Below are 25379 nucleotides of genomic sequence, written 5' to 3'. Positions count from 1 at the left end.
TCGGAGGAGCTGCAGGCAGCAACGCCAAGCAGTGTACAACATCTTCCTGTAAATCTCATTGGTTGCCGGAGGGGCAGGACTGGGCAGCTCACTGTTCTGGGATCCTGTTGTTTTAAATGTGATAGAGCAGGAAAGGTGGCATTACTAGGCAGACAAAATGGAGAGCTCATCTAGTGAGGCTCTATGGGTAGAACTGTGGAGTAAGAGAAGTATGATCACGTTACTGGGATTTAGAAGAGCAGATTTGTAGAGGGATCACAGACGGCTGCAAGAAACAAAGGTTTGATAGTAGGTGATTTTAACTTTCCACATATTGACTGGCACTTCTCCCCTCCTTCAGGCCATTAATATAAGTAGCAATTGATAGGTCCTTGATGGTGAGGGTGTCAAAGGTTACAGTGAGAAGGTAGGAGATTGGGGTTGAGGGGAATAATAAATTATCCATGAATGGCGTAGGCCATTCTGGCCACCCAGCTATTTACCCCTAGCCCAATCACAGGACAATTTGCAATGACCAATTAACCTACCAACTGGTACATCTTTGGAGGAAACCCATGCTGTCACAGGGAGAGCATACAGGTGTCTTACAGAGAGCGGCGGGCATTGATGGAATGCTGAGCAGACTCAATGGGCTGATCAGCCTAATTTTGCTCCTGTGTCTTGTGGTCTTAAATGAGGTCCAGAAATTGTTCTTCGGGGCCCACCACTAGTTACACTCACTCCCTAAAAAGGAAATGACCATTGCAGAATATTAGCACTGTAAGAGAAATCAGATTGAAAGGGAGAGAGGTTGTTCTTCAACTACAGTTCCTGACACCACTTCTGGGTACTGTGCTCAGGAATGATCTGCTGACGCAAGAACATAAATGTGACCCTCTGTGGCCTGAGTAGCTTGTATCCTTATGACTGAATGGACTGAAGGGTGGTCCCAGACGTAATGGGCTGGGGGGAGGTGGGTGGTGGGTGAGTGGAAATGCCTTCCCTCTTGCCTTGTGCTTTTAGCAAATATATATGCAAAATTTTTAGTGGTGTTTTGGATTTCAAATTTAGAAACTTCCATTAAAGTTATTACTGTAATCTAACAAGGTACAAAGTGTTGTTTTGATCTTTTTGGGTAATATTTTGTTTTTCTCATTTTTTTTTTATGATCCAGGCACTTTAAGAATGAATCCAGCATCTACCTAGTATTTATTCCGGAGTTGGTCTTCATGACATCTCTCTTCGGATACCTTGTGTTTATGATCATTTATAAATGGTTGGTGTATTCTGCTGCAAACTCGGACCTGGCTCCCAGCATCCTCATTCATTTCATCAACATGTTTGTGATGCAGAGCAGTGAAAGTGCACAACTTTACCCTGGGCAGGTAGGTAATTCAGATTCATCAATTTATCACATCGAAATATACAGTGAATTGCATCGTTTGCTCTAACAACCAACATAAGCTAAGGATGTGCTGGGGGCGGCCCGCAAGTATCGCCACGCATTCCGGTGTCAACGTCGTGTGCCTGCGGCGCTCGTGGGAACGACGTCGTGTGCCCGCGGCGCTCGTGGGAACGACGTCGTGTGCCCGCGGCGCTCCTGGGAACGACGTCGTGTGCCCGCGGCGCTCCTGGGAACGACGTCGTGTGCCCGCGGCGCTCCTGGGAACGACGTCGCGTGCCCGCGGCGCTCCTGGGAACGACGTCGCGTGCCCGCGGCGCTCCTGGGAACGACGTCGCGTGCCCGCGGCGCTCCTGGGAACGACGTCGCGTGCCCGCGGCGCTCCTGGGAACGACGTCGCGTGCCCGCGGCGCTCCTGGGAACGACGTGGCGTGCCCGCGGCGCTCCTGGGAACGACGTGGCGTGCCCGCGGCGCTCCTGGGAACGACGTGGCGTGCCCGCGGCGCTCCTGGGAACGACGTGGCGTGCCCGCGGCGCTCGTGGGAACGACGTGGCGTGCCCGCGGCGCTCCTGGGAACGACACAAAACAGCAGCAAAACAAACCCTGTTCCTCTCTGCCTCCCTCTGTTCCACCCCAGGGATGCCCTGCTGTCCACAGCCATTGGGCTTCAACTTCCAGAGTAGGGATCACCCTTTGGGCTCTGATCTTCGGTATTGATCCCTGGAGTAGTTAATGGGACGCTGAACGCCAGGCTTCAGGTGTAAAGTGATCAGTTCTGAATTTGCTGTAATTTCTTGATAGTATAACTGATATAATTTTTAATAAAATTAGTTGCAGGGATTCTACACTGCAGCAGATAGGCTCAGCTCAAGCTTAGCTCTTCCTATCATTCGCCATCGCCTGATATCGACTGTCTCTCAATATACACTCAGCAAAGATTGAGAATCCAAGTCTGAATCGCTGCTGAGGTTATTCCATAACACCGTAAAACGCAGAAGCACAAACAGGCCATTTGGCCCATTGATCCTACTCCATCATTCCATCGTGGATGATTTACTGTCCCCTTCAACCCCATTCTCCTGGTGTCTCCTTGTAACCATTGACACCCTGACTAATCAAGAACTTAACCTCTGTTTTAAATATACTCAATGACTTGGCCTCCACAGTGGCCTGTGGCAATGGATTCCACAGATTGACCACCCTGTGGCTAAAGAAATTCCTCCTCATCTCTGTTCTAAATGAATGTCCCTCTATTCTGAGGCTTTGCCCTTTGGTCCTAGACTCCCTCACCATAGGCAAAATCCTCTTCACATCTGCTCTATGTCATCAACATCATCATGTGCCGTGTTGTATGATGTGGACGACCATGGTCTTCCTACTGTCACTAATCTGGGAAGTTTTAGCAAGCTGTCTTTTGCCCGTCCAGCCCTTGATGTAACTCATGAATGTCATGTACCGTTGACTGCAACTGGTTCTTCCATCAATTTTCCCCGTCACTACACGACGTTCGAGCTTCTTGTTCCTAAGGAAGTTCCAGCTGCCATTTGTTTATTGGTGATAACAATTCTCTTCTGGCTTTTTGCAACACTTCCTCATCTGTTATTCTGTCCTTCCACATTATTTTCATCATTCTCAAAAACCACATTTTTGCAGTTTCAAGTCTTCCCTCGTTCTGCTTTGATATTGTCCAGCATTCGCTTCCATATGATAGTGTTGCGGTACTACATTCATTCCACACTCACTTGTCTAGGCCTTTCACTATTCAATATCTCAATGAGATCCCCCTTCACTCTTCTAAACTCTGGCAAGTGCTGCCCCAGAGCCATCAAACACTCCTCATACAGTACGTTAACCTTTCATTCCTGGATTTATTTCCGTGAACCTCCTGGACTCTCCAATGCCAGCACATCCTTTCCTAGATAAGGGACGGCCAATATCAGAGGATGGAGAATGGTTGGAAGCAGGATGAGCTGGATATAGACTGAGAGTGTAAGGATTCAGCCGTGTTTATTTGTGCTCACTTCCTAAACAGCAAGGATTCCAGGTGTTCCTGTTGGTTGTTGCTGTGTTATCCATTCCAGTATTGCTGCTCGGAAGACCTGGATATTTGTATTGGAAGCAGCACGGAGGAAGAAGCTTTGGGACATACAGAGTAAGTTTTCAAATGGTTGATTGAGATGCACGTGTGGCGTGTTCTTAGATAACTAGATCCAGAGGTCCTTACTGGGCTCTGTGAGTGTTAAAATGTCAGGCAGCTTGGCTGCTGACACCCTCTTCCCGAGACTGAGTTTAAAAAGCCCCTTGTCTTGAGGTATACTGAGGATTTTTTTTTTAAAGAAATAATCATTTATTTTTCCGGTTGTACCCGTTCTGTGCCTCTCTATAACCTTCTGCTTCTGCCCACTCAGCCCACTATCAGCAGCTTAGTTGGTTACTGATTTCATTCCAAGATGGACCGCTGCACACTTTACCTGTGGCTGCAGCCCTGCGCACTGAGGGAGGTGTACTGTCGGCGGACGCCCGAGAGGGTGGTAATAATCCGGGTGTCCAGGCCAATATCCGTCTTTCACTCAGCGTAATGCTCCTGTACAGAGCTCATGATGCACGAGCGAGCTGTCGACGAGGATTAGACTGCTTCTGGAATAAGGATGCCTCCAGAGGAACTGATGTCCATTGTGTAAGACATCTTGTCCACGAGGCAGTGAAGGCGGAAGCACAGTAATGATCTTTTTTTTTTAGTTTCAAAGTTGGCACAGACAGCAGCGCTTTGACACAGGGCCATTAAAAGCAGGAATGGGGGTAGACCTTTTGGCCGATTAGGCTTGCTCCATCATTCAATAAGATCATGTCTGATCCAATGTTCCCACCCTCTTCCCCACTTCCGGTTTCTTCCCCGATAACTACCCCAGCCTCAATCTCTAAGGGTCCTTTATCCATGTTCACACTTTTTTAATGCACTTCTCATTCTAATTGCTGGTTTTTCTCACAAATTTGGCCCTCAGGGTTTATTTTACTGCCGTGCTGTCAGAATTTATCTTAAACTTTAGACCTTCATTTAATTTTTAACATCTTGTGCTTTCCCCAATTTCATTACCTCTTTAAATTTAAGCCCATGAGATATAGGAGCAGAATTTGACCATTTCATCATGGCTGATCTATTTTCCCTCTCAGCTCCATTCTCCTGCCTCTCCCTGTATCCCTTCATGCCCTGGCTAATCAAAAATCTGTCAACTTTTGCCTTAAATACACCCAATGACTTGGCAACTAATTCCACAGATTCACCATTCTCTGACTTTTAAAAAATCATCCCCATCTCAGTTCTATGAGGGCGTCCCTCGATTCTGAGGCTGTGTCTTCTGGTCTTAGACCCCCCCCCCCCACCTTGGGGAACATCTCTCCACGCCCACTCTATCGAGGCCTTTTAATATTCAATAGGTTTTCTGAATTCCAGTGAGTAGAGGCCTGGAGCCATTATATAAGTCTTTCAATTCCGGAATCATTTTTGTGAATCTCCTCTCCAATGTCAGCAAATCCTTTCTTAGATAAGGGGCCCAAAATGGCGCACAATGCTGAAAATAAATTTGCTGGTTTCTCTTGACCCTGACTCTGGAACATTGGAGATTGAGGGATGAACTGATAGATGTGTATAAAACCCTGAGAGGGACAGGCAGAGAGTAAGGATGTTGTCTTTTACAAGAAGGGTATGCTTAAAACAATTGGGAATGGGTTTAAAATCGGGTGAGAGATTTAGAAGGGATAGCTTCTCAGTCTCTGTAACTCCCTTGTTTAACTATTGTTTCAGAGCTGCGCTTCTTATTCTTCGGCTAATTTCTATTGAGTAATGATCACGATTCTCTTACTGATTTTTTAAAATTCTGAGATTATTATGTAACCTGTTTTGCTACGCACCACCATCGAATCTCTATTGCTGCCTCCTGAGCTCTGTGTCCTCTTAGTTTTTGACCCAAATACATTGCCTCACACTTGTCTAGATTAACATCCATCTTCAACACTCTGCCCAGCTTTCTAATAGCTGTACGTCCCACTGTATTCTTGGACAATCTGTTTACTCTCTAATTTGAGTTTCTGTGACTTTAGTAAATTTACTAATCTGGCCACTGATATTCTCATAGAATCATAGATCATCTCAGTACAGAAGCTGGCTCTCTGGCCTGTCTGCTCTGTGTTGGCAGGTTTTCTGCCTAGTCCTGTCTAGTACTTGGACCATAACCTTCAATACCCTTCTCATCCATCAACCTATCCAATTGAACCCTCATCTACCACTTCCACTGGCGTTTCATTCTATACTTGCAACTGCCCCTGAGTGGATGAGGTTCCCCCTCAGATTTTCCTTCGTTATTTCACCTTTCATCCTTAACATGTGACCTCTAGTTCTAGTCTTGCCCAACCTGAGGGGAAAAGGCCTACTTTCACTTGCCCTGCCTATATCCTTTATAATAGTGTACACCTCCATAGGATCTCCCCTCATTCTCCTGCACTCCAGTAAATAAAGTCCTATTCAATCTTTCCCTATAACCTTGTATATTTTCTCTGCACTCTTTCAAGCTAACTGATATCTTTCTTATAGGCAGGTAACCAGAAATCAAGTTACTTATTTCAAAGACGAGCAGTGACTGCATTCCTATTCTCAACATAAGGTTGAGACCAGCCCCTTCTCTCCAGGGACACTGTCCATTCTGCTTAACCAAAAAAAAACCTTGAATGCATTTTACAAATTCAACCCCATCTCAGCTACTTACATAAAGGCAACCCTGATCAATTTTGAGGAAGCTGAAATTCACCACGAATAAACCTCTGGTCCACTCCTCCCTGAAGTTCCTCCTGAATCCTATATGGCTTGTTCCCCGATTGGCTTCGTAATGCTTCCGTATCCATTTATATGGGCTACATTTTCCAACTTAATTAACGCAGTCTGCTTGAAGATTAAAGACACTTACAGGTGGCGCGGCAGTGTAGCGGTTAGTGGAATGCTATTACAGCACTGCAAACTGGGGTTCAATTCCATTGCTATCTGTAAGGGGTTTGAAACCCGCGTGGGTTTCCTCCCACATTCCAAGGTCCTATGGCTTGGTGGGTAAATTGGTCGTGTGTAATTGGGAGGTTTCATTGGGCACGAAAGGTCTGTTACCATGCTGTGTCTGTAAATAAAAATAAAATTGAACTGTGGAATGACTTGAAATTACTCTCTGTAGCAGCTGGGTTGGGATTTGAACCTGCACTTCAACCCTCAATGTACAATAGACCAGCCTCCCAATAAGTCCCACAGCACCCACTTGTGGTATTGACCCTTGGATCTGTTGGCCAGTTTTGATGCAGACAGGAGGCTGTTTGACTTGTCCATCGAGTCTTGGCAGCACTGTTTCCTTAAAGCCCTGTGTTTATTTATAAATTCCCGATGGTCAGTATGGAGCTGGTGGGCCGAAGGGCCTGGTTCTGTCTTTGTATGACTGACTTTGGAAATTCCTGTTGAATCTGTTTGATCTGCCTTTGGGTCTTTAAAATAAGCTCTTCCACACCCCTCACCCCTCATGGTGGTCCCTGGTTGTTATGTGAAATTAGTGTCCTCTGGTGACAGACCCTACTGTCAGACACTCCATTATGGTCTGAAATGTCTCACAGTAAGCTCCCCTTAACATCTTCCCAACGGCCTCAGCCCCAGTGCCTCCAGGCCCTGCACAGAACTGAAGACCTCCATCTCTGGGAACGTTTAGTAAATGTGTCTCCACCTCGAGGCCTTGTTATCCTCTCTGGAATGAAATCTAAATGTGTAACTTTGAATCTCTGGACCGAATTGATGTTGCTTTACATCCAGAAAGGCTACACACTTGTGCGAAGAGGGAGTGAGGAGGAGTTGACACTGCTGAGAGCTCATGAAATGGAACAGGGAGGCAGCCACTCGAACCATTCAGGCCACCCCGATGGAGCTGAACAGGAGGTAGGACAAGAAGATTTCTAATCAAAATGTTGAAGAAGCAGTTGGAGAGAAGGCTGTTTTTTTAGATCCTGCTCTGTGCAGAGAGAAAGAATAAATTATGATCTTGAACAACACACAAAGTGCTGGAGTAACTCAGCTAGGCAGGTAGTTAGTGATTATTTCAGATGATATTTTGAGCTGGGACCCTTCATCTCAGAATTTGACTGACAGTACAAGTCAAACTAATGATCTTTTGGTTGTAACTGGGCGACGCAGACTGAGGTCTCCATTGGTCGGGATCAGCCATGGATGTTATGTCTGTGGTACACGAGACAGCATGCAAGCTGGGGCAGTACGATATCTTCAGCGGTCCATGGAGAAATGCTGTCAGAAGGGGAGTGGTTGGTGGGGATGTGTTGACCCTGGGATCTTACTGAAACTTGCAAACCTGTTGCAGGACTCAACATGCTGGGTGCAGGGGGGATGTTTTCCTTGTTCTCTTTCATCCCTGCTGGGGCATAGGCTGCCAACAGCACTTGCTGGAGTCTGTCCTGGACCAGTCTTTCAAGGTGTAACCCACTGAAAATCCTTCCCCTCTCAGGGATGAGGTCTGTGGAGTTTCTGTTGGGTTGTGCAGGAAGATGAAGTAGAGTCATAGAAAAGTGCAGCATAGGAACAGGCCCTTTGGCCCATCTAGTCCATGCCAGACCATTTAAACTGCTTACTCCCATCAATCTGCACCTGAGCCATAGCCCTACCATCCATGTACATTTCACTAAGATGGAAGGTGAATCATTATCTTGGTGAAAGGTGGAATGGGTTGGACCTGCTGTCTGGTCTGGTCTGGCCTGTTCCTGCTCCAATGAGAATTCGTGCTGTGGAAGGCACGCCTTGGTATGGGAGATGGCAATTCTGTAGAAACACCACCTCTGCTGTCAAGTGTTCACCTTGGATGTTCCAAAGAGCTTTATAGCCAGTAAATTTATATAGGAAACGCACTGCCAGTTTTGGGTTATTGTAATCCCTAAACAGCAATATTATAATTGATCCTATCTGTTTTTTTTTTTCAGTTTAAAGCGTAGAACAACACCAAAATAGGCCCATGACCCACTGATATGATGAATTAATATCCAAAGGCAGCTCCCAAGTCATTGGGTATATTTAAAATGGAGGCTCATATGTTCTTGGGCATCAAAGGTGACAGAGAGAAGGCAGGAGAATTGGGTTGAGAGGGACTATCATCAAATGTTAGAATAGACTTAATAGGCCAAATACTCTTGTGTTTTATGATGTTAATATTTCAGAGTGTACTGAGTCATACTCTGACACACTCCATCAGTTTAATTGGTCCATTACCTTTAGACTTCAGACACAAACCATGGCTACTGAGCTGACCAGGCCAATGGAAATGGCATCTTGAGCACATTTCACAATAAATCGAAACGCTCTGAAACACAAGAGCTCTGTACACAAAATCCTGCAGGTCAAACAGCAGTTGTGATCCTGCTACGGAAGTGAAATTTAAATGAGGCATTACGGAAACATTATGGAGTATCGTGAGCCTTTCAGAAGGACATTGTAGTTTGTTTAGGAATTGATGGAATGATACCGGGAGGCTAGATTATTGGATGAACAAGCTAACAGAAATGCAGACACGAGGAAATCTGCAGATGCTGGAAATTCAAGCAACACACACAAAGTGCTGGTGAACGCAGCAGGCCAGGCAGCATCTTTAGGAAGCGGTACAGTCGACATTTCGGGCTGGGACCCTTCGTCAGGACTAACTGAAGGAAGAGTGAGTAAGAGATTTGAAAGTGGGAGGGGGAGGGGGAGATCCAAAATGATGGGAGAAGACAGGAGGGGGAGGGATGAAGTCAAGAGCTGGACAGGTGATTAGCAAAGGGGATATGAGAGGGTCATGGGACAGGAGGCCCAGGGAGAAAGAAAAGGGGGAGGGGGGAAACACAGAGGATGGGCAAGCGGTGTAGTGAGAGGGACAGAGGGAGAAAAAAAGAGAGAAAGAAATAAAGGCGGGGGGGAAATATATAAAATAAATAAATAAGGGGTGGGGTGTGAAGGGGAGGAGGGGCATTAACAGAAGTTAGAGAAGTCGATGTTCATGCCATCAGGTTGGAGGCTACCCAGATGGAATATAAGGTGTTGTTCCTCCAACCTGAGTGTGGCTTCATCTTGACAGTAGAGGAGGCTGTGGATAGACATATCAAAATGGGAATGGGACGTGGAATTAAAATGTGTGTGGAAATAAAAGTTAACAGAAATAAGCTTTGAACAATAGATGATAAGGTCTGCAGATGCAGGAAATCCAGAGCAACACACACACAAAATAGTGGAGGAGTCAGCAGTTCGGACCGCATCTATTGGAGAATAAACAGCCAATGTTTCAAACAGAAACCCTTCATCAGGACTGAGAAGGGGGAAAACACAAGAATAAAAAGATGGCGGGGGGAGAGGGAGAGAAGGCTAGCTGGAAGGTGATGGTGATGCCAGGTTAAGGGCTGGAGAAGGAGGAATCTGATAGGGGAGGGGACTGCACTATAGGGGAAAGGAAAGGGGGAGGGGATCAAATACAACTGTGTTTGAGTTGTTATTGAGTGGTTTAACGTCACTGGACAGGACCTGATAGTAAATGAAATAAGCTGAGATATTGAGAGATCTGAGGGAGGGCTAGAACATTCCACAGAAATCTATGCAGAACATAGCTGGAGCTGCATCATGGAACAAGCTGGATCAGCCTTCATAAACGAGCTAACAGACTCACCCTGATGCTGTAAAGGACAGTAACTGAATTACTGCTGGAAGGTTAAGCATGATGGGAAGCCATGAGACTGGTGAATCTGTGGAATTCAGTGCCACAGGCAGCTCTGGAGGTCAAGTTGTTTGGTATACTTAAGGCAGAGGTTGATAGCTTCTTGATTAGTCAGGACCTGAAGGGATACAGGGTGAACGCAGGAGATTGGGGCTGAGAGGAAAATGGATCAGCCATGATGAAATGGTGGAGTAGACTCGATGGGCCAAATGGCCCAAGTCCGCTCCCGTATCTTGTGGTCTTGTGAATCAGGGCTGAATAATGGAGCAATGGATGGGCAGGAGTTTTGCTGGATTTCCTTTGTAATCGGGACAAGGTTTACAGAACGTTTCATGAACAGGGTGTATTTTTATCAGCCAATCAGCTTGTTGCTCTACTGTTTCTTTCAAGTTGGCTGAATCGGTTTACAATTTAATTTCTGAGTAATTCTATGTTCGCTGCTGAAAGTGTTTAGTTACCGGCAGACTGTACTACTTTGATTGGAATCCTTTCATCACCTCTCCCTTCCACTAGCTGGCCAAGCAGAGGTTTTGTTGTTCCTCCATTCCAACACCTTTGTTGCAGATTGTAGCGGCTCGCCAACACAGTGAATTCTTCGCAGTCGCTTGACCTGAAGTTCATCTTTTCTTTTTCTCCTAGTTCAATTTTGGTGATATTTTCATGCATCAAGCGATTCACACCATCGAGTATTGTCTGGGCTGTGTGTCGAACACGGCTTCGTACTTGCGGCTCTGGGCTCTCAGTTTGGCTCATGCTCGTAAGTAGATCCGTCTCTTCCTACCAATGGAAACAGTTATAAAATCTAACAAGATTTTTGTGTTAAGCCTGTTACTGCCTCCTTTCATAAATGTATCAAGTTATTCAGAATGTATTAGCTGTTATTAATGAAGAAACTGAATTTATTGCTGAGCAACACTGTTTCAATAATCAGCTTTACCGAGCATCCATCCAGTTTATTAACAATTATACATAGAGTTGTAATGATCTAACCCTTGGACAGGGGTTCCCAGCCATTGTCCCTACCATTAACTGAGGAATCTGTGGACCCCATATTGGGAGCCCTGCTCTAGGAAGATACTGATTTGTACAAAGTAGCAGCCTTAATTTTTGTTTTGCTCCTTTCTGTTCATAACCAGAGCTGTCTGAGGTCCTGTGGGGGATGGTGCTGCACATGGGCCTGCGAATGGACAGTGATTTCGGCTCCTTGTTGTTGTTCCCCGTCTTTGGCGTCTTCGCAGTTCTTACGGTCGCTATTCTGCTTGTCATGGAGGGTCTCTCAGCATTCCTGCACGCTCTCCGATTGCATTGGTACGCCTGTTTCACTGATGTTAAATTTAGAGTTCATGATGAGAAATTATACAAATAATATTTATATATTAGCTGCAAAGTTCTATTAGAACAGTGGTCCCCAGCCTCCGGGCCGCGGACCGATACGTTGCCGCGAAGAATGCGGCGGTGCAGCGGTAGCCGGAACGCACCCAGCACATCTTTAAGAAAAGAAGCTGAAATGAACAAGCTAATTAATTAGGTGCTGCCTCTGATCTGGGCCGACATTTACGTGCCGGGCGATACCTAATTAATTAGCTTGTTTATTTCGGCCTTTTTCTTAAACGTGCTGGGTGCGTTCCGGCCACTGCCGCACCCCTGCATGCTTTGTGGATTGGTATCGGTCCGCGGCCCAAAGGTTGGGGACCACTGTATTAGAACTGTAAGGGGAGGGAATTGTCTGTAAGTGAGGATTAATTCCCACTGGTTATGCAAGATGTTTCATTATGACCTTTTACATGGAGAAGCCTCCAGACTGATATATATCCCATTGTATTTATACAAAATTGAAGGGTATAGCCAGGGTAAATGCTGGCTTTTTCCACTGAGGCTGGGTGGGACTACAACCAGAGGTCATGGGTTAGAAACATAGAAACATAGAAAATAGGTGCAGGAGTAGGCCATTCGGCCCTTCGAGCCTGCACCGCCATTTATTATGATCATGGCTGATCATCCAACTCAGAACCCCGCCCCAGCCTTCCCTCCATACCCCCTGACCCCCGTAGCCACAAGGGCCATATCTAACTCCCTCTTAAATATAGCCAATGAACTGGCCTCAACTGTTTCCTGTGGCAGAGAATTCCATAGATTCACCACTCTCTCTGTGAAGAAGTTTTTCCTATTCTTGGTCCTACAAGGCTTCCCCTCTATCCTCAAACTGTGACCCCTCGTTCTGGACTTCCCCAACATCGGGAACAATCTTCCTGCATCTAGCCTGTCCAATCCCTTTAGGATCTTATACGTTTCAATCAGATCCCCCCTCAATCTTCTAAATTCCAACGAGTACAAGCCCAGTTCATCCAGTCTTTCTTCATATGAAAGTCCTGCCATCCCAGGAATCAATCTGGTGAACCTTCTTTGTACTCCCTCTATGGCAAGGATGTCTTTCCTCAGATTAGGGGACCAAAACTGCACACAATACTCCAGGTGTGGTCTCACCAAGGCCTTGTACAACTGCAGTAGTACCTCCCTGCTCCTGTACTCGAATCCTCTCGCTATAAATGCCAGCATACCATTCGCCTTTTTCACCGCCTGCTGTACCTGCATGCCCACTTTCAATGACTGGTGTATAATGACACCCAGGTCTCGTTGCACCTCCCCTTTTCCTAATCGGCCACCATTCAGATAATAATCTGTTTTCCTATTTTTGCCACCAAAGTGGATAACTTCACATTTATCCACATTAAATTGCATCTGCCATGAATTTGCCCACTCACCCAACCTATCCAAGTCAGCCTGCATCCTGTTAGCATCCTCCTCACAGCTAACACTGCCGCCCAGCTTCGTGTCATCCGCAAACTTGGAGATGCTGCATTTAATTCCCTCATCCAAGTCATTAATATATATTGTAAACAACTGGGGTCCCAGCACTGAGCCTTGCGGTACCCCACTAGTCACCGCCTGCCATTCTGAAAAGGGTTAAGGGTGAAAGGTGAAAAGTTTAAGGGGAACATGAGGGGAAACTACTCAGAGGGTGGTGGGGGTGTGGAATGAACTGCCAGCACAAATTGTGCATAAGAACTTGATTTCAACGTTTAAGAAAAATTTGAAAAGGTACGCAGATGGGAGGGCTATGGAGTCTATGGTTGATGGGAATAGGCAGTTTAAATGGCTTGGCACAGACCAGATAGGACAAAGGGCTATTTCTGTGCCGTACTTTTCAATGACTTTATGACTCTATCTTTTAAAACTGCTCTGTCCATAAATCTTTGTCTAACTCCCCTAAAGGAAGCTAACCTCCAAATTTCCACAAAAACTCCCACTAAGATCCAGCATGCTGAAGACAAATTTTGTCCAACCAGTTTGAATATTTTTGATTAAGGGAAATGGGATTGATGTGTTAAGTGGGTTTGTGAAAGTCACAATATCAGGCTTGTTTTCAGGAGGATGAGGAATAAATGGGGCATGGAATGAAAATTAGTGAAGTGGAAAGTAGTGAGAGGTATTTGCTTCTCAGAGAGTGGATGTTCCTGGTAGGTTAATGTTTTAATATCAACGACCTGCACGTAGTTGTAGCAGCTGCCATTTCCTGCACCACTTTGAGCACCATCCACCAAAAGCGGGACTTCCCAGTACATAGAACATAGAAATTTACAGCACAAAACAGGCCCTTCAGCCCACAATGTTGTGCTAACCATGTAACCTACTCTAGAAACTGCCGAGAATTTCCTTGCTGCATAGCCCTCTATTTTTTTCTAAGCTCCATGTACTTATCTAAGAGTCTCTTAAAAGACCCTATTGTATCTGCCTCTACCACCGTTGCTGGCAGTGTATTCCACACACCCACCACTCTCTGCGTGAAAAAGCAACCTCTGACATCCCCCTTGTACCTACTTCCAAGCACCTTAAAACTATGCCCCCTCATGTTAACCATTTCAGCCCAGGAAAAAGCCTCTGGCTATCCACACGATCAAAGCCTCTCATCATATACACCTTTATTAGGTCACCTCTCATCCTCTGCCACTCCAAGGAGAAAAGGCCAGGTTCACTCAACCTACTTTCACAAGGCATGCTCTCCAGTCCAAGCAGCCAAGCATTTTAATTCCGTTTGCCATTCCCGTTCTGATTTGTTGTTCCATGGTCTCCTCTTGTGCAACGATGAGGCCACTCTCAGGGTGGAGGAGCCACATCTTGTGTACCATGTGGGTAGCCTCCAACCTGATGGCATGAATATTGATTTCTCCCGATTTATTTAAAATAAAAAAAAATCTCCCTCCCCTCCCCATTCCTCTCTTTCCCATTCTAGCCTTTTACCTCTTCTCTCTTGTCTATCACTTCCCCCTGGATCCCCTCCTCCTACCCTTTCTCCTGTGGTCCATTCTCTTCTCCTATCAGATTTTGCTTCACCAGCCCTTGACCTTTCCCACACCTGGCTTCACCTATCACCTTCCAGCTAACCTCCTTTCCCTCCCCCCCCCCCCCCACAACCTTTTAATTCTGGCATCTCCCCCTTCCTTTCCGGTCCTGAAGAAGGGTCTCGGCCCGAAATGTCAGCTGTTTCTTCGTTTCTGTAAATGCTGCCTGACCTGAGCTCCTCCAGCATTCTGTGATTCTGTGTGCGTTGCTCTGGATTTCCAGCGTCTGCAGATGTTTAAAATCTAGATAACCTGGAGACGTTGTGAGCTGTGAGAAGGCCAGTACTAGACTCAAGGGGCGAAGCAGATCAGGCAGCTTCTATGAAGGGGAATTCTGAGGAGCCATAGTGGAAGTTAGGATGATGCTATTACTTCGGGGCATCGGAGTTCAGAGCTCAATTCTGGCGTCCTCTCTGAGGAGTTTGTACACCCTCCTATGCAACATGTGGGTTTTCTCCGGGTGCTCCAGTTTCCTTCCACAGTCCAAAGATGTACCAGTTAGTAGGTTAATTGGTCATTGTAAATTGTCCCATGATTGTGTTGGTTGTCCGTCATTTTCGGCGATGATGTAACCTGTGTGGGAGCGGTTTGATAGTGAAAAGGCCGTTGCTCTGGGGCGGTTCCAGTCTCTTTACCACAGAATCTTGGTCCAACAGTATGAAAAATCATCACAACTGGGGAGTTCCTCGGCTGCAGTGGATAGCCGTGAAGCTTGTTGGGCCCTTCACTCCCCATGAAGCACTGCAGCACCGCCTTTTTGGCTGTTGGATCTTGTAGTTGGTCTCATCCGCCCAGTCTGCCGGAACTGGCTTCACTCCTACGAGCTCCAGTGCCGGAGGCTCCCGGCTGCCCTCACCTGGCTTAACCTGCCTGTCAGAGCGGTGTACCTGGGTGTGACCACTGTCCCAGCAAACAGTTACTTGAAGCCCCAGGTGACAGCTGGGCGGTAGGTGGGGGCCAAAGGTGGATCAGCTGCCCCTATGTGGAGCACGACAAGCCCGCCACCAGACATGCTACAACCCCCTGGACACCCCATACACCCCATCTGGTATTTACTCTGTGGTTAAATCAGCGTAGCTCGAAGGGCCGGAGGGACCAATTCCAAGCTGTGTATCTCAATACTATAAATAGTCGACGTTTCGGTCTGAGACCCTTCATCAGGATTCAATGCAAAGTCAGGAAACGGAAATGAATGCCAAAATAAATCTTGTCTTTTTTTTCTCTCTCTCCAACAGGGTGGAATTTCAAACCAAGTTCTACAAGGGCAGTGGATACAAATTTTCTCCATTCTCCTTCGAGCTGGTCACTCGTAACATTGATGACTTTGCCTAGATTTGTGCTGTGAGCATGTGGATTTCCCGAATGTCACTGGCATGGTCATGTGACACTCATGGCTTCTCATGACAAACGTTTTGCACTGTGACTGCCTTACCAAATACACATCAGTTTCCCCGCTAATGACAGACAAATACTTCCATTTGCAATCTCAGGTACTTCCAGATCTTACGGAATGTGAAGGACATTATGTGCCTAGTGTTTTCACTGTGAGCAAAGGTGGAAGCGTTTTGATAGTTTTGATAATTTGATCCATCCAACAAGGAATATTTCCAAGTGGAAAGTCAGAGCTATGATGAAGTTAAACTCTACGGGTTGTGTGTGAGTGCCGAATGGGGAGGTTTACTTCCCAGAGCTGAACAGTGCAATTTCTGGTCCATTTGTCCCTTTCAACCCAAAGGTTAGTCCCCCTCTCCCCTTGGTCCGTTAGTCCTCCTCAACCTAACAGTTAGTCCCCCCCCAGTCCTCGGTCCGTTAATCCCCTTCAACCCTGACGGCCGGTCCCCCTCAGGGTTCACTCATTGTAATGTGACCTTCCCAGTAGCGGCAGGTTGAACGGGGGCAGGGGAGTGCGGGGCAAGGAGGGAGATGAGGGCAGGTGTACAGAGACAGGGAGCCTGTGCTATTTCCAGGTACATTCTTCACACTGATGCTGAAACGTCCTTCAGAGGTGATACTACCATTTTTGAGGAAATTGAAAAACCCAATAGGAAATTTGCGGGGAGGTTTTATTTGGCCTAATATTGGTCAGACCACAGCACTGAGAAAGGTGCTCATCACATTACTTTGTGCACGCATTGAATGTTATTGCGAAAATAACCGAGCATCATAAACATGGCATCCTGATTGATAAAAGACGCTTCCCTCTCGTCCTGCCCTTGTCTCCCCCGTCAGACTGAGGGAAGAGTCCCAGTGCTGAACCCCTCTGGAGGTTGGGGTGAGTGTCCCACCTCTCTTGGGAGGTCCTGCTCTTGTCTCCTCCGTCAGACTGGTAGGTGTTGAGGGGGAGGCTGTCCTGTCTTGGAGTGGGAGGTGGGGTTGGGGGGGTAGAGCCCCACCTCTCTCTGGGGAGGGGTGAAGGGTTCCCGCTGTTGTCTCCTCCGCTAGGCTAATGGAGGAGTGGTGTCATCGGTGGGGAGAGAACCCCATTGCTGTTAAACTCTTGGAGTGGGAAGCTATACTGATCCTATTAGCTTGTTACTTTTCAGGGACAAAATTACATTCAAACTTCTCCTGTCGGCTCTGCACTGCAGTTCACGGGTCAGTACGGATGTGTGGAGCTCTGACCCCAGACTTCGGTCACAGCTGGGAGATGGTGACGTTGTTGGAATAGTTCCTGTTGACCTCTCTCCATACATCTTAGCCAATCTGTTCCTTATATGATCTTGATAAATCCTCTGAATGCCTTTCAGGGACTGCCCGAAGGCGTGTCTGTAAATCGAGGGATACATTGGAGTGAAGGCTAAGGTGCTGGAAAGGTGAGAGAGTTAAGGCTTCAGGTCTGGTATCCATTGTAAGAACTCGGAAAGAGGGAAAACACCTTTCCAGTTATTGGGAAGGTCGTCAAAGAGATGGGTTGATTGGAGGGTTTATCTCTGAGAGATGAAATGGGTTGATGTGGCAGTTAGAAGCAGGTATGTCTGTCTTCTGTTGCTAAGAGTGAGGCTGTGGAGCAGGTGCCCATAGGAAATCTGCCTTGTTTCTGACGAAGGGTCTTGGACCTGAAGCATCCCTTTCCACAGATGCTGCCTGATCTGAGCACCTCCACCATTGTGATTTATTTCAGGTTTTCAGCATCTGCAGTTTTATTTCACTTTCATTAGGGTCTGTTTATCCTGGAGATTCTCAGCACTGTCCAAGTTTGAAATCTCCGCTCTTTGATTTCAAGATCAGATTGGGCTTTGCCATACCTCAGTCCCCCCTCTCCCCAGCATCAGGCAGATCGCGAACCTGCAGTGGTCTTGTGCGTTTTTCCCCAGTGTTGTTGAGATGCTACTCGAAAGTACTGGGAGTTACTCATTACAGGCTAATCTGTAGATCTGCCAGTGGGTTCGTCACAGCAAAGTGCAGGGCAGACTGCAGGAAGGTTAACTTCAGGCTGGTTGTCTGATGTGATTCTCAGCTTTTAGCTGTTGCAAATTTTGGCCAGGTTTTTAAAAAGTGGGTTCATGAACCCCTGAGCTGCTGCAGGGAATTCACTGTGAAGGTATCAAACACGACAGCATAACAAACTTCAACGAAGATTTCACCTTTAACGGAAGCTGCTTTTAAACAAAATTTACCCTTGTATCTACCAATCAGCTGCTTTTCCCACCTGGGTTGACTGCACCGTGAGGTTTATAGTCTGTGTAGTTGTACAGCTTTTAATGTTTGTCAGAGGTCCTTGGCCTGAAGTGTAGGAACCGATGGTGACAGGGCAGTGAAATAAATTAAGCCGTGCTGCATGCACTGTCCTTGTTCCTGGGACCACATCCATTTGTACTTTAAATGTGTGTGTTTAATTTATGTAGTTTAAGTTTGCATTGGCAATATTATTGCAAGGCTGGGAGGAGGAGAGAGGGAGACGTGGGGTGCCACAGACAAGGGACAACTGTCTTTTCATAGCCGTCGAAATGCCACAGAAAACCCGTCTCCCTCCTTCCCCATCAGTTTCGCCTGCCACAGTGTGGCTATCCAGGTAACTAACTATGATTAACATTTTAATCTATTTATATTCCACTTTTGTTTAGGTATCACTAGAGTGCAGCGAAGTTACTTTCTTTAAAAGGAGGTAAAATGTGATGATATTAAATTTCAGATGAATTTTCTTCTTGCGCAATGCTTCTGCCGACTAAATACTGAAATGGTTTAGCGCCTGACCTGCATTATGTACTTTGGATTGCGTCTCTGATGTGTAAAATTTAAGGTGGTGATATTGATCAGGCTAACAGATTGAAAAGACGAGAGGAGGTTTGTAACACCTCGGGTGCAGGTCATCACTATTTTATAAATGTGGCTCTGATTTATAGATGTCTCTGCTTTGCAATGAACTCCTGGAGGAAGACTAGAAAACTTTTTTTTTAGTAAATCAACTAATACTATATTATTTCACTACCTTTCAAGGATTAAGACCATAAGGTATAGGAGCAGAATTAGGCCATTTGGTCGATCGAGTCTGCTCCACCGTTTCACCATGGACGATTTATTTCCCTCTCAGCCCCAATCTCCTGCCGTCTCCCTGTATATAAGAATATTTTTTATATTTCCCCTCTTGTTTTTTTGCATCATTTACCTGATCTAATGCTCACTGTCTGCAGATGTACATGATCTGTTCAAATTGATGTTGAAATATTTAGTGCAAATGATAAAGTTTCTGTTAAAAAAACTGGCCTATCGCCTGAATGAAATTTTAGTTTCATACTAAAAATAAAAGGTTTTTTGATTCATGACTCTGATTTATGAATGAATAGAAATGATGCAAGTGCTTGTGACTGTTCGTTTCCCGTGCTCACCTATTTAATCCGCCCGGCGTCGCTTTCCTGCACGTGGTTACCAGTGGTCTCATGGTAATCTATACATGGCTAATCTTTCAGCAAGATGAGCCATGCTGAGCGGTTTGTGTCTGAATCATGGGCTCTGTGCACAAAGTACATATGTCACCATATACCACCCTAAGATTCATTTTCTTGTGGGCATTCACAGTAAGTATGAAGAAACAACAACAACAATAAACAAGCAATAAATATTCGACTGCCCGGATTGTTCTGGAAATTTCTATATTTGTCCTATTGACAATCCTTGATTAAACTGCTGATAATGTCCTGAAGAAGGGTCTTGGCCTGAAATGTCAACTGTTCATATGTGCTGCCTGACCTGCTCAGTTCCTCCAGCATCTTATGTCTGTTGCAAGAGGTACAGGAGCCTGAAGACCATTTATAAATAGAGATTCTGCAGGCACTGGAAGACCAGAGCAATACACACAAAATGCTGGATGAACTCAACAGCTCAGGCAGTACCAATGGAACTGAGTAAACAGTTGCAGTTGCAACTGAGACCCTTCAGCAGGACTGGGGACTACTTAGAATCATAGAAAAATACAGAAACTGGCCCTTCAGCACATCTAGTTTCTACTGAACCATTTAAACTTGCACCCAGATCATAGTCCTCCATGCCCCTGCCATCCATGTATTTATCAGCACTATTTATTTATCATTGTATCTTTATTGTCTTTGCGTTGTACTACTGCTGCAAAGAAAAACATTTCACGTGATACAAGGCTGATAATCCTGATTCTCATTCATTCACCCTGATTCGATTGCGAATCGTGGGCAAGGTGCAAACGGCGTCCCGTAGCCTCGGCGTATTGATTCGGCACTGTGATAAATAGGTTGAGAAATTTATTCGCGTACAAAACCGAGTGCGAGGCAGTTAGCGGGAAGAGAATTGACCTCAGCGGCTCAATCAACACCCCGCTGTATCTACAGTATTTAACATTGAGTCCGCTGAAATGAAGTAGGTCAACTCTCGAAAATGGCCAGCTTAATGGTGTGGGTCGTTTCCATGGGAACGGCTGTAAACGTTGAAAGTAGTGCGGCAGGGATCACCATGGAGACGGGGCCCTCGGCTCTCCGTTAGAGCCTGGTCCCCGGTTCCCGGCATGTCGCTGGACGACCCGCGCATCGAGTGGCTCCGGGACCGCGTCTACCAGGCGTTCGGCCTGATCGGGCCTGACTGCTTCGATGAGCTGCTGAACCGGGACGACGGGCGGCATGAGCTGGTCATCCTCCGCTTCCTCAACGACACGCACAGCGAGGACTGCCCGTCCGTGCTGCTCTTCTTCAAGGGCAGCCGCACCGAGGAGGAGGAGCTGCAGGTGGAGATCGGTGAGGCCGGGAGTGGAGACTCTCTAGGGCCGGGAACCCGGTGGGCAGAGGGGTCAGGGGCAGACATCCCGGGAGAGAGGAGGCTGGGCGATCCTCCGAGACAGGGTTGGGGGACCGTGAGGATGAATACAGCGGTAATCACCCCGGGAAAAATAAATTTATTATTAAAGTATATATATATCACCATATTCAAATAAATCTTCTAAATATATCTACTATCAAAGTGCGTATTTGTCACCGTATACTCTGAGATTCATTTTCCTGTGGGCAATCAACAGAAAATACAAGAAACACAACAGAATCAATGAAAGACCGCACTCAGCAGGGCAGACAGACAACCAATGTGCAAAAGACAACAAGCTACGTAAATACAAAAAGAAAGGGAGAAAAATAAATGATAAATAAGCAATACACATTGAGAACACGAGATGAAGAGTCTTTGAAAGTGAGTCCATAGGTTGTGGGAACAGTTCAGCGATGGGGTGGTTCAGGAGTCTGATTTATGGTGGAGGGGTGATAACAGAAAATGCTAGCAATACTCCCAGGTGACCAGAGAAACGGTTAACGTTTCCTGTGACTCTCCTTTCTACGGAGTTGTCCACCAAATTATTGGGGTTCTGGTGAAAGGATATGAACCTGAAATATTGTCTCTCTTTGTTCTTTACACGCATGCTGCCTGCCTTGCCCGGGGGAGGGGGATTAACTTGTGGATATTGGAGGATGATCCCCTTGGACCGGGGTTCCCAACCTTTTTTTATGCCATGAAGCTTTACCATTAACTGAGGGGTTCATGGACCTCAGGTTGGGAACCCTTGCCTTAGACACTTGGTGATGAACAGCTGGAGTTGGGGAACATGGTTAATGTGAACGTTTGAGGTTGTGGGTGCCTGGAATTTACAGGAGACATTTAAGAGAGTAACAGGGAATAATAGATGGACATGGATTGTACATGGGCAGGTGGGATTGGTTTAACTTGCCTCAGTAGTCAATGGAGACATGCTGGGCTGAAGGACCAGATTCTATCCTGTATCTGGGCATTAAAGACCCAGCATTAAAAAATATCTCATCTGGAGATAGATCAGAGGAATCCATGGACTAAGCCATATGAACCTTTAGATTTAATAACCATATTTAAGGATCAAACTTCCCATGCATTTTAAGCTTTTGGGTTAGGTTCCCATTTAGGACCCTATCAATATGTTTACAGTATAGAGACATATAAAAGTACAGCACAGAAACAGGCCATTCAGCCCATCTAGTCTTGCCATTTAAAGAGATTTTATTAACTATTTTATTATCTAATTTCAATAGTGACCACATCTACTGGTCTTTAGACTGTCTGCCTTCTGAGACCATGACTGATGGAGATTTAAAACTCATTTTCAGGGTGCCAGCATTCCCCCCTCTCGCATCTCATAGCAGCCTAGGATATTGACTTTGAGTTGTACAGACCCTTCAGCCCAACCAAGATGCCTCTTTCAAGCTAGTCCAATTTGCCAGCTTTTGACCCATAACCATCTAAACCTTCCCAATCCATGTACCTGTCCTAACTGTCCTTTGAAAGCTGTATTGAATCTGCCTCAACCATATCCTCTGACATTTCATATACTGACTATCCTTTGTGTGAAATACAAACTTGCCCCACAAATCCCTATTAAACACTTCCCCCTCTCACTTTAATCATGCCCACTGACTTTTGATTCCCCCACTCTTGTGGTCCCATGGATTGGGTGGGTCTACAACTAGAGGTGATGGGTTAAGGGTGAAAGGTGAAAAGTTTAAGGGGAACATGAGGGAAAACTTCTTCAGTCATAGGGTTGTGAGAGCATGGAATGAGCTGTCAATGCAAGTGGTACATGTGAGCTCAATTTCAGTAAGAGAAACTTGGATAGGTACATGGATGGTAGGGGTATGGAGTGCAATGATCATGCTGCAGGTCGATGAGAGTAGGCAGTTTAAATGGTTTGGCATGGACTAGATGGGCCAAAAGGCCTGTTTCTGTACTGTACTTTTCTATAACTATGACTCTGGGGTGGGGGGAGGAAACAAGTGCATTCACCTTATCTATTTCCTCTCATGATTTTGTATACCTCTATGAATTACCTCTCAGTCTTCTACACTCAAAGGGGTGCATTAGGTCAGCCCATAGGGATTTATCCACCTTAATATTCCCCAAGGCTGCCAGTGCTTCCTTCCTTCCCATTTGTATGTGGTTCGAGACATCATTTCTCCTTTCCCACATTTCTTTCACATCTTATTATTTTCTCCACAGTAAATGCTGATGAGAAATATTCATTAAATGTCTCATGCATCACTCTCGTTTCAACACACAAATGGCTGTGCTGACCTATTGTCTTCCTAGCCAACCTTTTAGTGTCCATGTAGAACATATTGGAATTTTTCTCCATTCTGCTAAACGGATCTATCTGATTACCTCTTTTTGCCTTCCTTATTTCTCTCCTAAGTATACTGCTACACTTAGAGTTGTCGAGGGATTTGCTAGGTCCCAGTTGACTAAGCCCAATGTGTGGCTTCTTTTCACTGACCAGAGTTTCATTATCTCTCATCAGCTGCCAACCTTGCTGTTCACACAGAGTTATAGAAAAGTACAGCAGAGAAACAGGCCCTTCAGCCCATCTAATCTATGCCAAACCATTTAAACTGCCTACTCCCATCGATCTGCACCGGGACCATAGCCCTCCATACCCCAACCATCCATGTACCTATTCAAACTCCTCTTAAACATTGAAATTGAGTTTGCATGCAACACTTGCACTGGCAGCTCATTCCACACTTTCACCATCCTCTGAGTGAAGAAGTTTCTCCTCATGTTCCTCATAAATATTTCACCTTTCACCCTTAACCCATGAACTCTAGTTGTAGTTCCACTCAACTTCAGTGGAAAAAGCCTGCTTGCGTTTACCCTATCTATACCCTCATAATTTTGTATACCTTTATCAAATTTTCTCCCAATCTTCTACATTCCAAGGAATAAAGTTAACAGGAATTAAGATACCATGTTGTCCCTGGACTTGTGATATCACACTTTCAAAACTGTTCCACTTGCCAGTCGTCTCTTTACCAGCAGAAGTCTCACCCACTTGACTTCTTCGTGATCATGCCTAATGACTCAAGAATTGACACACCCCCAGTTTAGGACGTTAACCTGTATACCAGTCCTGTCCTTCTTCATAACTAATAACGTTATGGTCATTGGACCCAAAGTGCCCTCTGATTGCCACTTCATCACTTGCCTTACTTACCTCATTCCCTGGAGGTTCAGTGTGTGCCCTCTCTTGTCAAGCCCTCTATACATAATAGGCATGTTTTCTTGGAGGTGCGTGACGAATTCCACCCCATCCAAGTCCTTTAATGGCCCAGTCAATACTAGGGAAGTTAAAATCTCCCAATAATACTACTATAATTCTTACAACTATCTAAAATCTCCATATACATCGCCTCCTTTAATTCCTGCTGATTACTGGGGGAGTGCCACCAAAGTGAACATCCCTGTCTTGTTTCTAGGTTTTGCCCAAATGGCCCCACAGGCTGATTACTGAGGAATATCCTCTCTCTGCAGTGTTGATATTTCCCCTCTTAACTGTGCTTCTGTATGCTGGAGCATTGAGCTGCCAGTCCTGCCCTTCTCTCAGCGTTGTTCCAGTGTCAAGAGCCAATACCTTATCCTTTTGTTAATCCACTTCACCAAGTAAGCCTCTTGCATTGAAATAAATGACGTTTAAACCAGCAGTCATTCCTCTTCCTTTACTGGGCTCCTGGCTGTCCTGATAACTAAACTTGTTCTCGTTGGCTACAGTATTTTCCACTGACTTGGCAACGGCCATCAGTCTGGGACTGTTCAGGGACCCAGACCCTCCCAATCTAGTTGAAACCCTCCTGAGTAGCACTAGCAAATCTCCCTGCCACGATAGTGATCCTTCTGGTTCAGGTGTCCCTCTTGTATAAGTCATTTCTGTCCCAGAAGAGATCCCAATAATCCAAGGACCTGAATCCCTGCCCCACTGCATCAGATTCTTAGCCATCCAGTCATCTGGTTGACCTTTCTATTCCTGCTTTCACAGGCACATAGCACCAAGAGAAAGCTGGAGATTTTTAACTTCTTTCTTAGCTCCCTATACTCACACTGCAGGACTTCATCTCCTGTCTGATCAATGTGTACAATGACTTTTGGCCCTGACATCCAGAAGTTAACACACCATCCTGTATTCTCTTCTGTGCTCACAGGAAGTAACGCCTGGCCCCCTAAAGCATGAATCTGCTCCTACTATTGCCCTCTTCCTGTCGATCCTCGGGTCAGTGACACTGTCACAGACCTGATTGCTGCTGTTCAGTGGCACACCATTCTAGCATCTCTTCTCGTTCACAGAACCTCATGCCTGGCCCCCTAAAGCATGCTCCCCACCATTGCCCTTTTCCTGTAGATCCTCGGGGACCAGTGACCCTCTCACAGACCTAACTGCTGCTGTTATCCCTGAAAGCTTAGCCCCCAACAGTATCCCAAAGGGGGTACACCTGTTAATGAAGGGAATGGCTAGTGGGGAACCCTGCACTGTCTGCCTACACTCCTTGCCTATGCTGGTGGTCACCCAGCTACCTACTTCCTGTACCTTAGATATG

The 25379-nt window shown here is 46.0% G+C and overlaps 2 protein-coding genes across 3 annotated transcripts in view; both read left to right on the top strand.

The window, feature by feature from the left end:
- LOC134360012 (V-type proton ATPase 116 kDa subunit a 2-like) overlaps positions 1-19299 on the top strand; it is a 61361-nt gene extending 42062 nt beyond the window's left edge. For both annotated transcript variants that reach the window (XM_063073995.1, XM_063073996.1), the window contains exons 15-20: positions 1154-1364; positions 3415-3534; positions 7216-7338; positions 10784-10901; positions 11281-11452; positions 15780-19299. In XM_063073995.1, the coding sequence (XP_062930065.1) occupies positions 1154-1364; positions 3415-3534; positions 7216-7338; positions 10784-10901; positions 11281-11452; positions 15780-15876 (841 nt within the window). In that variant the 3' untranslated portion in view covers positions 15877-19299. The remainder of the gene's footprint in view (positions 1-1153; positions 1365-3414; positions 3535-7215; positions 7339-10783; positions 10902-11280; positions 11453-15779) is intronic.
- A 997-nt stretch (positions 19300-20296) lies between these two features.
- dnah10 (dynein axonemal heavy chain 10) overlaps positions 20297-25379 on the top strand; it is a 281471-nt gene continuing 276388 nt past the window's right edge. Inside the window, exon 1 of the mRNA XM_063073994.1 lies at positions 20297-20741. Coding sequence (XP_062930064.1) covers positions 20516-20741 — 226 coding nt within the window. The 5' untranslated portion in view covers positions 20297-20515. The remainder of the gene's footprint in view (positions 20742-25379) is intronic.

The sequence above is a fragment of the Mobula hypostoma genome, chromosome 21, assembly GCF_963921235.1.
Source record: "Mobula hypostoma chromosome 21, sMobHyp1.1, whole genome shotgun sequence".
In the NCBI taxonomy this organism is placed as follows: domain Eukaryota; kingdom Metazoa; phylum Chordata; class Chondrichthyes; order Myliobatiformes; family Myliobatidae; genus Mobula; species Mobula hypostoma.
This window is presented reverse-complemented; position numbering and strand designations above follow the sequence as displayed.